The sequence below is a fragment of the Nicotiana tabacum genome, chromosome 7, assembly GCF_000715075.1.
Source record: "Nicotiana tabacum cultivar K326 chromosome 7, ASM71507v2, whole genome shotgun sequence".
In the NCBI taxonomy this organism is placed as follows: Eukaryota; Viridiplantae; Streptophyta; class Magnoliopsida; order Solanales; family Solanaceae; genus Nicotiana; species Nicotiana tabacum.
Window position 1 is genome coordinate 138,404,625 of NC_134086.1, and position 11,181 is coordinate 138,415,805.

The following is an 11,181-nucleotide window of genomic DNA, read 5'->3' on the forward strand; positions in this document are numbered from 1 at the left end:
ATCAAATGCCAATTTTTTTGGGCTAAAAATTTGCCCATTCCTATTATATGTTCAATTTCTCAAAGTTATATTTATGGCAACTTGGACGCTATTCTTCCGAGTTTGTTTAGGATTATGACTTGGCTTACCAAAAAGATGAAGAATTCTGCCTTCTTGTAGATGTTTTACAGTGTCATCATTTCACACAATTACCAGCGGCTGAAATCATCTCCTTCTTTTTCTTCTGTCCAGGCCCAGAACACTGAACTGACCGGACAACAATGGCTAAGAGCCACATGGAGTTAAATCAACTTTCCCAAATTGCCAACAAAGCTGCTGATGCGGCAGGTGAAGTAGTCCGCAAATATTACTCCAACGCCGCAAGATTCAGTTCAGAGAAAAAGACGGCGATGGACCAGTCACTCGCGCTGACGTGGAAGCTGAACAGGCCATAGTCTCCGTGATTCTAGAAGCTTTTCCTTCCCATTCGATTTATGGTGAAGAAACCGGTTGGCACAATCGCGATAATGCTCTTCTTCCTAATCAATTCATATGGGTTTTGGACCCAATTGATGGAACTTCGAGTTTCGTGGGTAAAGACAACTCTGCTTTCGGAATTCTCATCGCTTTGGTTTACAATAGAAAGCCAATTATTGGTTGCATTGATCAGCCAATTTTGAAACTCAGGTGGATTGGGATCAAGGGGAAAGGAACGACGATCAATGGCCAAAAAGTTTCTACACTCGATTGTTGTGATTTGGATAAAACTAGGGTTCATTTGAAGGTTCCAAATTACAACGACGATGCAAAAAGAGCCTATGATTGTCTTTCGAAGAAGGTGGGTAAGAGGTTATTCAATGGGAATTGTATCGTTTTTGGTGAATTGGCTTCGGGTTTTGTTGATGTCGTAGTGGATTGTGCTCTTGATCCTTATGATTTTCTCGCACTTGTTCCGGTGGTCGAGGGCGCCGGCGGCGTTGTTACTGATTGGGAAGGGCGTGAGCTTCTCTGGGATGCTTCAACTCCGGTGCCGGACGGTGGGTTTAAGATTGTGGCTACTGCTGGAAAAAACATACATCAACGTGTTATTTCTGCACTATCACAGTGATTGGTTTATTTCATATAGTTTATGCAATTTTGTAGAGAATTAGTTTTAGCTACTATATTTGGATTATTTCCCTTGATCTAACTGGTAACCTCAACCTGTAATGAATTAGTTTTTGCAATTTTATTTCGCATATGTTTATGTGACTTTGGATTGACAAATGTAGAACTGAATAAGAACAATAATAAACTAGTGTAACGCCCGAGTGGGGCCTGGGATAGAACTGAATAAGCTCCGCCAAATAACGATTTGTACATTACGAGAGAAAGGAGTGAAAAGCTATGTGAAGTAAAAGAGGAAAGAGTCTCCCGACTCGAGAAAATCGTATCCTTTATAAGTGTTAGTACGTAATAAATAAAATTATAAAAAAAAAAAAAGGAGATAGAGGTTAGCATAACAATTCCAGATTGAAGCTAAACTCACTGTACAAATTATGTTAGGAATACAAACCAAATGGCGGCTACTGTTCCACAAAATTTGAACATGAAAAGATCATACTTACTGCAGAAAATAATATGTTGCAGCAAAAGAAAGTATGAATATTAACATGAGTTAGTAGGAATCTGCAGGGCTATTTATATCTCAGTGTAACTCATAAGTTTTGCTCAAAAGTGTGCTTCATTACCTTCACAGATGATTACTACCATTCTGCTCATTTTGAAGAATTGTTTTGTTCCAAAAACTCAAAAAAGGATAATAGAACTAAGTAGATTTGACAATATCATGGCTAAACTTCTGAGAACTTCCTTCGAAATTATGACAGGACACTGAAAAATAAAAGAACTCCAGAAACCAGAATTTTTTTGTTAAAAGATGACATTAGATGATCTAAAAGTAGATATTTGCACAAAAGTATGCATCACTACCTGCACTTTTTTAAGCAAATAAGAAAATCAATTGCGACAAAGCATCACTTAGTTGCAGCAATTACAAACTTCTCATGTTAAGCAATGAGATTGATGATTCAAATCTTGAACTCAGAAGAATACAGAGGCATTGATATTCAGAAGTGCTCTGCAGAATAGGGTGCTATAACCCGCTCACAAAACAAGAGCAGATTGTTTGACGCAGAAACAAAAATACCTTATTTCCTTTTCTACATCAAGAAAGCTGACTAAAATTCATCCACACTTAAACTTCATAAAGAACAACTTGTACAGTTGTTATAAATAACAGAATCCGTTAAATTACATCATAAGTCAACGATATAGTCAAATACTGAGAGCCAAGTTCTCCCAAAAAGAAGCCAAAACATAAGAAAAGCCCAGCAGCCCACCTTTCACACAAATAAGGCATGTAACACGGGCACATAGAGGGATTATCTGAATTCCATTTAGCCAAATTTTCATAGAAATGTCTGCAATCATTTAGAAAGTTATCCATCATACAACAAAGACCTTTATATTAGCCAAAGATACATTTATATCAGCTTAGACTACAATTTGAATCAAGTCACAGCTTACTGCAATTCATAACAAGGAAGAAATCATGTGTACTTCGAGCAGATGAACTTAACCTAGTTAGATTGAATGCAAGGCCATACTGGTTTTCCAGCCAAACCTAAAAAATTGCTAGATATGGAACTTAACAATGAGTCTTTCTTGAATTGCATAGTTTTTTCCTAATATGCAAAGTAACGCATTTATTCCTTTGATTCTAATATCACAAGTTAACTACTTGATAATGTAATAAATTTCCAAATAATATTGGATACTGTAAACGATGCAATGGAACAGTATCTCAGATGACTTTAGTTTATGTTAGCTTATGCAAGAAAGTAGAAGGAATTCAGTTATAACATTTCAAGGCTCCAGGTATGAGACTCAGGCCTTCAACAAATTCAGAAATTTAAAAGCATGAGCTAAGATGAAACTGACTCGTGCATTAATCTGTTGGCTCATCTACAGAGGCATATAAATGGGCTACAATGATAAATCAGTGCCCCTACAGTGAGTTTTCCTTACTCCCAACACTCTGACCAGTAGTGGACGTTTACTGACTCATAAAACAAACAAAGCATGTTTGATATTGGCTTGCCTACTATAAACAAAATAAAACATGGAAGATTCTATTGATACATAAGATTGCACACTGCCCTCCTTGTCAGGCCAAGAAAGCAACAGCAAACTAAACTATGAAGCCGTTAAACAAGCTCATTATGAGCTAAATGGATCCATGTAACGAACTGCCAACAACTCCCTCAATCCTTCAGCTTCTCTCTTCATCACAAAAAGACGTTATGGACATATCCTGGAAATTCCTCTGGAGAGATCTTATATTGGCATCAACATAGTGGATTAGCGCAAATACTAAAACTTGTAAAAAACACTAGGGCCTGTTTGGATGGAAGGATTTGGCCCTATGTCTTTTGAATTCATAATCATGTTCACCTATTTGGACATACCTAAGACAATATCAATTGAAAACTAACTCAAAACACAGCTCATTTCAGCTCTTACTTTGAATTCATTTCAAGTGACACGCGAAAACACATCACTTGAAATCTTAAATATTTGAATTCCCTCTCGCAATTGTCTCCATCAAAAAAGACACTAAAGAAAATACCATAATTACAATATTTCCAGCATAAACATATTGGAGATCTGAAAATCAAAAAGTTCAATGCAAGAAACCATGTTCATGCTTGTTCTTCACCTCTCTACCTCAGTGTGAACTCAGGTAGCATCGGTTCTAATAAGTAAAACCGCAGAAACATAAAAGGACATTGTGTAGTATCCAAGGGATGACTGAGTGGTTGACACATAGTAATACCAATCTCGAGATCCCAAATTTATATCATAGCTAGTAGTAGCTACAACACTTAGTATGAGCTATCAGCTCCAACCTTGGTGGGTATTTTTACCTAGCACCTATACTTGTTATAACAGACTCCGGGCTGATTATTCGAGGTGCACAATAGTTGGCTAGGACATCACTGTCTTAAAAATGAAATGTGGAAGCAAGATAGTTTTGGATTTTTTTTTTTTAACTGAAAGAACAAAACTAGCATACTGATGCAAAAAGACACATTAAGGAAGAAAGCAAAACAGTTTTAGAAGTTAAATGGAATATTTGACAAGATAACAACTAATATACGAAATGTATTACAAAATATAGCTATTTGTGTCTTTTTATCATTCGCACAAAATGTTCTTAGCAACTCCTATCATGTAAGCATCAAGAATATCTAAGTCTTCTGTTTCAAAGAAACAATTAACTGCCAACATGAGAATTAGAAAACAAAATATTAACTTTTCGAAAAAGAACAGTTGCAATGATCCCACGCTGCCATGCCTAGAAAGTGTTATGGAAAAGTTGAAAGGATGGGAAGGAAGAACCATGATATTGAAGAAGAAAATGGGATTTATGGGAAAAACCCAACCTATTGCTTCAGCTACACATAAGTGAAAGACATCAATAATAAGGAAAGAGGGGCAACAAATAAATGGAAAGAGAAAGCTGACCTTTTTAGTTGAGTTGTCTGTCCATTATTGGGTCAGGCAAGTGAAAGTTTGCATAAAAGAAAAACAAAAGACGGAGAAATCTAACTGGAATACTGTATCAGATTGCATCTGCTAAGATTATTTTGTGCTTCCCAGGGATAAGTGGACATATACAGTGTCCAAGATAAGTGGCATGTTAAACTTCTGTACATTTTTAATCATGCTTAAAAACACCCGGAAAGCTGTCTCGTTTACAGATCAGTTAACACAGCAGGCAAAGAACCAGTTAGCAAACATCAGCTATTCTCACTTCGGATTGCGGAGATATGGACTTAGCATTTTGGTAGGTAGACAGCAGTATTCAGGCTTACTGAACTCTCTTAAATCTCAATGCAGTAAATCAAATGCCATAATCCCTCTAAGCTTCAAATACATAAAAGGCTAACAAGATACAGCACATACCACTATCCTTATATTGCATCTAGGGTCATATCAGCTATATGCTCTTATGATGTATTTACATAACATAGCCTGCAGCAAACAGCATATGCTGAGACCACTACAGCATCTCAGTTCATCAACTTTCATTAGCCATAGAACCACCTGCATGTAAGTGGTCATGTCAAGGTTAACTTAGTAAAACAAAAACTGTATATCTTGTTAGCATTCTAGCTATAACCATCAATATAGGACTGTATTTGGGTATACTCTGCCTGCATCAAACACAAAAATGGACAACTGAAAAGCTTATTGAAACAAGACAGATACCAATGGCTAGTTAATTTTTTTTAGCCATACAAAAGAAGTCAACAAAAGGAAGCATTGACCAAGCATAAATGGATTTCATATGCTTCTCCATGGAAATTGGAAAAGAAAATGATAAGAACTGTAGTTGAATAATTTACAATCAAACGGACAAAATTGTCTTCTTCGGCTCTCAGCTTGAGAAACTGAACATACGAAAAGAACAAATTAACCATTTTAAAATGAAAGTATAACTGAATTTCATTGTCAATAAATCACAGCTCCGTAAAGTATAAGTTAGAACTCTAAGTTGAATCCAATCAAATTGCCTATTCGTTTTTCCAAGCATATAAAAAGAGTGAGAAACCAAGACTATGCGACTGGGCCTCTCGGAACCTCTGTGACCAAGACCAATGTAGTGTCTGGGGATCGCAGATGGGCTGGGTTGCCCATAATTTCTCAGCTGAAATGCTGGTCTTGAACATAAATACACCATCTCCAGCAGATGTGCCAAAAAGCCAGTTATGAACATCCCAAAATACTTCTACACCAAGGCCATCAACCAAAAGGGTATGGTTACCGCGGAACTTCCATCTGAGCCTCTTTACCTGCAACATCGGCTTACTGTCAACACGGATGACAAGGCATGGGTCGCTGGTTCCACTGGTATCACATTCAATCACGAGATCGTGTACTCTGCCATTATCACAAAACTGAGCCTTAGTGCCAAAAACCTTCTTGCCAAATATATGCTCCTTCTTAGCAATAAAAACAGCACCAGAAGCCGAAGGGGTGGCACTTGTTTTCTTGGTAGCTTCTTTTCTCATATCACCAAGGAGCAAAATCATTTGCCTTTCGGAAACAACACAAACATAGAATCCTTCTAATGGTTCCGGACCAGATCCAAATTTTGCTGAGGTTAGGTCCCAATATACATCAATTTTCCTAGAATATGCTTCTAAAGTCTTTGACCCTTTCTTCTTGGAGAACAACCAGGGCTTAATATCAACTTTACATAGGCACTGATTTGTATTATCATCAATCCCAACAGTAAGACCTTGACCCATCAAATTCTTACTCCATGTAACATTTAGCAAACAAGATTTCCCACGCAATTTACACTGGTACACACAGGTTACCAAATTCTGAGCAGCCTTATTAGTAGATGAAAAATCAGCTACTTGAACCCCAGTTTCCCCAAAACAAGAAGGAAAATCCTTCATACTGTAACCAAAAGAAAATCTTGATTTCTTCTACCCCTTTTCTTCTCTCTCTGATTTATGCACAAAGATTCGATTTTTAATTCTACAAACAACAAAATTAGGGACTTTCAGAATTGAGCACAAAAAGGGGGTAACAAAAGGCATGTATCATTGAGCAGAAAAAGCAACATACCTCAACTAATCAGCAAAGAAAGACTCAGAACTATATCAAGAATTGCTTCAAAATGTTCCTCTCAGGGATTGATGTGATCTGAGAGTTAGATGCATTTTGCTGCACATAAGTATGAACTCAGCTTCATAAAAGGAGAAGAAAAGGATGAGGGTCCCTTTAAATTAGAGACAAAAACAAAAATAGGGAATGTAGCAGTAAAAAAAGAACAAATAAAAATTAAAGAATTTGATAGAGAGTGAAGGAGAGAGAAACAGACAAAAAGTAGACTACACAGACTCATTTCACTGTCACTAAAGTAAAGACCAACTCTATATACCATTATACATATAAAAAATACTTACTAGTATTAAAGATCCCTATAAAAATGAAGGGAAAATGATACTATATATACATTTATACTAGCAAGATTGTGACAGGCTTTAGTAGGATGAAACAAAAGGTAAAGAAGGTAAGGTAACAGGCTAACAGCTACTCAATGTTGCTGGAAAAGGCTGGGTTTTTGAACAAAACTACTCAATGAAAAAAACAGAGAAAGAGGGAAAAAATATACTGTACTAGACAATAGAAAGAAAAAGAAGAAAGAATTCCCAGGCTGTATTTGGTATTTTCTTGTTTGACTATGCTTTTACCTGACATTCTCACATGTAGATGTAGAATCAAATTCTTATGATCAGCACTAAAAAGCTGAGTTCCCCCTCCTCCAGTGTTTCTAAAACCTTTTCACAGATCCTCTATTCCCACATTGGATTTTTGAACATTAAAAACCAAATACTTGGTAAAAATTGATCTTTGAATGTACTCTATAAAGTGCATTATTATTTAACCATCACAATGTAAGAAAATACAAATGAGAGGGAAAGAATAAAAGGTACCTTTTTTTTCTTTGTATATGTAGAAAGGAAGAATCTTGAAATTAAGCTCCCATTTGGCCATAGAATTTGGGAACTCTTTTTCAATTTTTTTTTAAAATATCTGTTTCTTTATAAATTTTAATCATTTTTTGACAGACTTGAAAAATAAAATCTTCAAATCCAAACACAATTTCAACTTTCAAAGCTAGCGTTTGGACGTATATTTAGTTAAAACGTGAAAAAAGAGTTTTTGAAGTTGTGTTAGAAAAAAAAAATTGGGAAGTTGAAGTTGCATTTGAACATGCATTTTATTTGGAAAAAAAAAATTTATGAGTGGAAGAAAAAATTTCGCCAAAAAGCCTGCCCTAAACCAGTTTTTGGAAACTTGAAAAAAAATCAATTTTTTTTTTCAAAAACTGATCATATTCCATGAGCAAATAATGTTTTCAAATTTTTTTGAATAAAATAGCCGAAATCTAGGGGCAAACGAGAGCAAAAACTATTTTTCATCTCATCTTCAAAATTCATTTTTTCACCTTTTTAACCAAATCTTTGTCCAACCACTTTCTAAGTAGACTGAGACTTTCTAGTAACTCCTCAGTCTCTAAGGTTGGACTTTTTAATGGTAATTTTTTTTATTTTGTACTATAGGCAGTGTAGAATTTTGCATATCTATCAAACTAAATTAAAAGAAAATGAAATGAAAATGTGCATTTATGTCATTTATTCTTTATTTAAAAAGGAAGATATGGTTAGAATGTTGAAATTAAATACAGAAGGGTACTTGTTACCACTTTAAATTGAAGCATGTAATGTGGAGACTAAGAAATTAAAGGGAATTCAATGTAGGTATGACCATTTTGGTATTTACCTTTACTTTGATTTTGGAAGAATTAAAAGGAAGTCTAAAAAGAGGGAGACTTTTGCCTGATGATTTGGGTGATAAGGGGTCCAACTTTCAAGTTGTAAGTTGTTGCCACGATGTTGCATTTAATGAGTCAAAATACATATATAGTTAGTGGGGTGGTGGCCCAGGCAGTGGTGCTATACCAAAACACCAAACAAATATGGTTTAAATTTGTTTTATACTATTTAAAATTGTTTAATCTTGTCCTCAGTTATACTTTTTGTTCTTTCGCATTTATGACGTTAGTAAATCGTCTTGTATTTTCTCTAAAGCTCCAACATGAAATAAGTGAACTTCACTATTTATCACTAAACTTTTGATTATGATTTAAAATTACCCTCATATTAGAGTTTCATTAGTGAATCAAATGCAAAAAATAAGTTTTTTTTTTTCCTGAGGGGTAAGATTAAACCAAAATATCAAGAGATGTCAAAATTGCTCAATTTCGAGTAATACAAGGGCAAGTATGACCATTTTCCCAAATTCAAAAGGTATTTATATATATTTCAGAATCTTGCTCGGTATTTTTCCTACCCTATAAAAGAAAAAGAAGAACAAGGAAAATTAAACGATAAATGGATGTTTTCAAAACAGATGGAATAATTTCCTATTTATTACAATGACAAAACAAAACATTTTCAAGTCTTAGTCAGTATATTTGAGTTGCTATTACTTCAACGTGGAATTTCAAGTGCCAAACACAGAATTCACTATTATTTTTAGTTTACATTCAAGAATTATCAAGTTCAATTCTCAGGAAAAATAAGAACAACTCACGTTAAAAAAGCTCTCTACCATGTAAAAACACTGCTTACAACCGCTACCATTATAGAACATATATACTGTTTCCTTAAAACTTCCTCATAACACCACATATCATGGTTGATTCCCTCAAGCAAACAAACCAGTGTAATCAAGTTTCAGAACCACCAGATTTAGGATCCATGCAAATTGACGACGTAACCCTGCAAACACAAACATCTTCTTTTCTACAAACACTACTAAGCGAGAAACATCTTTTTCCTTGTTCCTCAACCAACCTAATACACTCCTTAAACACTCTAGATCTAACAGATGAATTACTTCGTACTACCACTGGCGATGACTCTTTTATACCAATTTCCTCAACTGATAAGTCTCGTATATATGAACCATGGAGATACTCTGTTATAGTGAAGCTTTTTGGTAAAAGGATCACACACCAAATCATGTATGATAAGCTGATGAATTTATGGAAACCTATAGAGGTACTTCCTCTAATTGATTTGGATTCTGATTTTTTCCTCATTAAGTTCCAAAAAGAGGAAAATATGATCAAAGCTTTGCATGGAGGTCCTTGGTTTATTCTCAGTCATTTCCTAACTGTACGAGGATGGGAGCCAAAGTTTAAAGCATCGTCCACTCTAACTTACATACTCGACTATATGGGTACGCATGCCTGAGTTACCTACCGAGTTTTATGATTTAGAAATACTTAGTCGGATTGGATCAAAGTTAGGAAGACTACTAAAGATTGATACTTGTACCTCAACTACTACACGAGGTAGGTATTCCCGTATATGTATTGAAGTACCGTTGGAGAAACCTTTAAAAACACATCTATTCCTGGGACACCACAAACAGGTTCTTCTCTATGAAGGACTGAATTTACTTTGTATGCACTGTGGCAAATTTGGTCATCCAGTTCTTAATTGTCCTAAGATAATTAGTCTGCCTTTGGAGAAAACCCAATTCAATAAACAACAGGACAAGATTAACACACCTACTGCTACTCTCTCGAAGGATAATGAATGGAAAACGGTGGGTTTTGCCAAGAAGAAGTTGCAGCAACCCAAAAAACCACAACTGAGAAGAGAATAGGCAGCGGTAAGGGCGGCTATAGAGGTGGTAGAGGCGGTGCTGCCATTACCAGGTAAGTCTGCTAACCCAACATTACCTGTTTTGGGCCGGGTCACTTTACAAGGGCAAGGGAATCTGAATCAGCCCAATATGAAATTATACAATCAATTTCATATGCTCTATAATGTTGGGCCACCAGACTCCCCCCAAAATCTTTCTAGTAAAGGCCCAATAGTTGATAACTTGGACAGCGGGTCTCTTTCTACACAACAAATACACAAAACCCATTTCTATAAGCATGAAAAGTGGTCGGCCATATCAACAAATCCCTTTATTCCTAACACTAATTCTATAGCTCCTCAATCATCATCTTTAGTTAATTCTCACACGTCTTCCCAAGAGTGCATGCCACATACTCAAGACATGCCATGTAACCAAGCAGTCAATTCTTCCATCTACCTCATCTCACAATGGATGGTCCTCAGTTGCCTCAGAGCTCATCACCTCTGATTTACACATCTCAGCTGATGACAACTGATCTCCCTCTCTAATCTTGGCTAGAAATGGGGTTGCAGGGTTATTCACTGATATTCACCCTACAACTCAACAACCAAGAGGTGGTGTTGTTGATACAAAATCCGACTCACTTAGCGGAAATAATGACAGAAGGAATGAGGTTGGGAATGAAGGCTTTCAATCTGAACCAATGGTATACAACTTAGACTCCTCTTCCAATGGACCAACAGGCTTCAAGTTCAACTCAACAGCCATGGTCACACCAAATGGCACAAATGATTCCAGCGTGGGAGCAAACTGTAAGCCTCTTACCATTCTATCCACCACATTACATGGGCCAGATTTTTGCCCCGTGGTTTCAGCCCCTAGACACATTCAATCCACTCTCCCTTTATTACAGTC

At 36.1% G+C, this 11,181-nt stretch overlaps 2 protein-coding genes across 3 annotated transcripts; one reads left to right on the plus strand and one right to left on the minus strand.

Moving 5' to 3' along the window:
• Positions 1–260: 260 nt before the first annotated feature.
• LOC107775171 (bifunctional phosphatase IMPL2, chloroplastic-like) lies at positions 261–1,087 on the plus strand. Its single transcript, XM_075218661.1, has 2 exons — positions 261–327; positions 483–1,087. The coding sequence occupies exons 1-2, from the start codon at positions 261–263 to the stop codon at positions 1,085–1,087; spliced, it is 672 nt and encodes a 223-aa protein (XP_075074762.1).
• Positions 1,088–5,349: 4,262 nt separating this feature from the next.
• Positions 5,350–10,308, minus strand: LOC107775170 (uncharacterized). Of its 2 annotated transcripts, XM_075217715.1 has the most exons (3): positions 10,187–10,308; positions 6,667–6,765; positions 5,350–6,576 (listed from the first exon to the last, which is right to left on the minus strand). In XM_075217715.1, the coding sequence occupies exon 3, from the start codon at positions 6,492–6,494 to the stop codon at positions 5,601–5,603; it is 894 nt and encodes a 297-aa protein (XP_075073816.1). In that variant the 5' UTR covers positions 6,495–6,576; positions 6,667–6,765; positions 10,187–10,308; the 3' UTR covers positions 5,350–5,600. The 2 variants fall into 2 exon arrangements, with proteins under 2 accessions (XP_075073816.1, XP_016450356.1); XM_016594870.2 differs by lacking the exon at positions 10,187–10,308 and having other exon boundaries at positions 6,667–7,028.
• Positions 10,309–11,181: the final 873 nt, after the last annotated feature.

What these genes read in the sequence shown, in the direction of transcription:
- LOC107775171 (XM_075218661.1), top strand. Translation starts at nt 261, where the DNA reads ATGGCTAAGAGCCACATGGAGTTAAATCAACTTTCCCAAATTGCCAAC. An exon ending in CAAAGCTGCTGATGCGGCAG is followed by an intron (nt 328 to 482) that starts GTGAAGTAGTCC and finishes TTTATGGTGAAG; the next exon opens with AAACCGGTTGGCACAATCGC.
- LOC107775170 (XM_075217715.1), bottom strand. Translation starts at nt 6,494, where the DNA reads ATGAAGGATTTTCCTTCTTGTTTTGGGGAAACTGGGGTTCAAGTAGCT.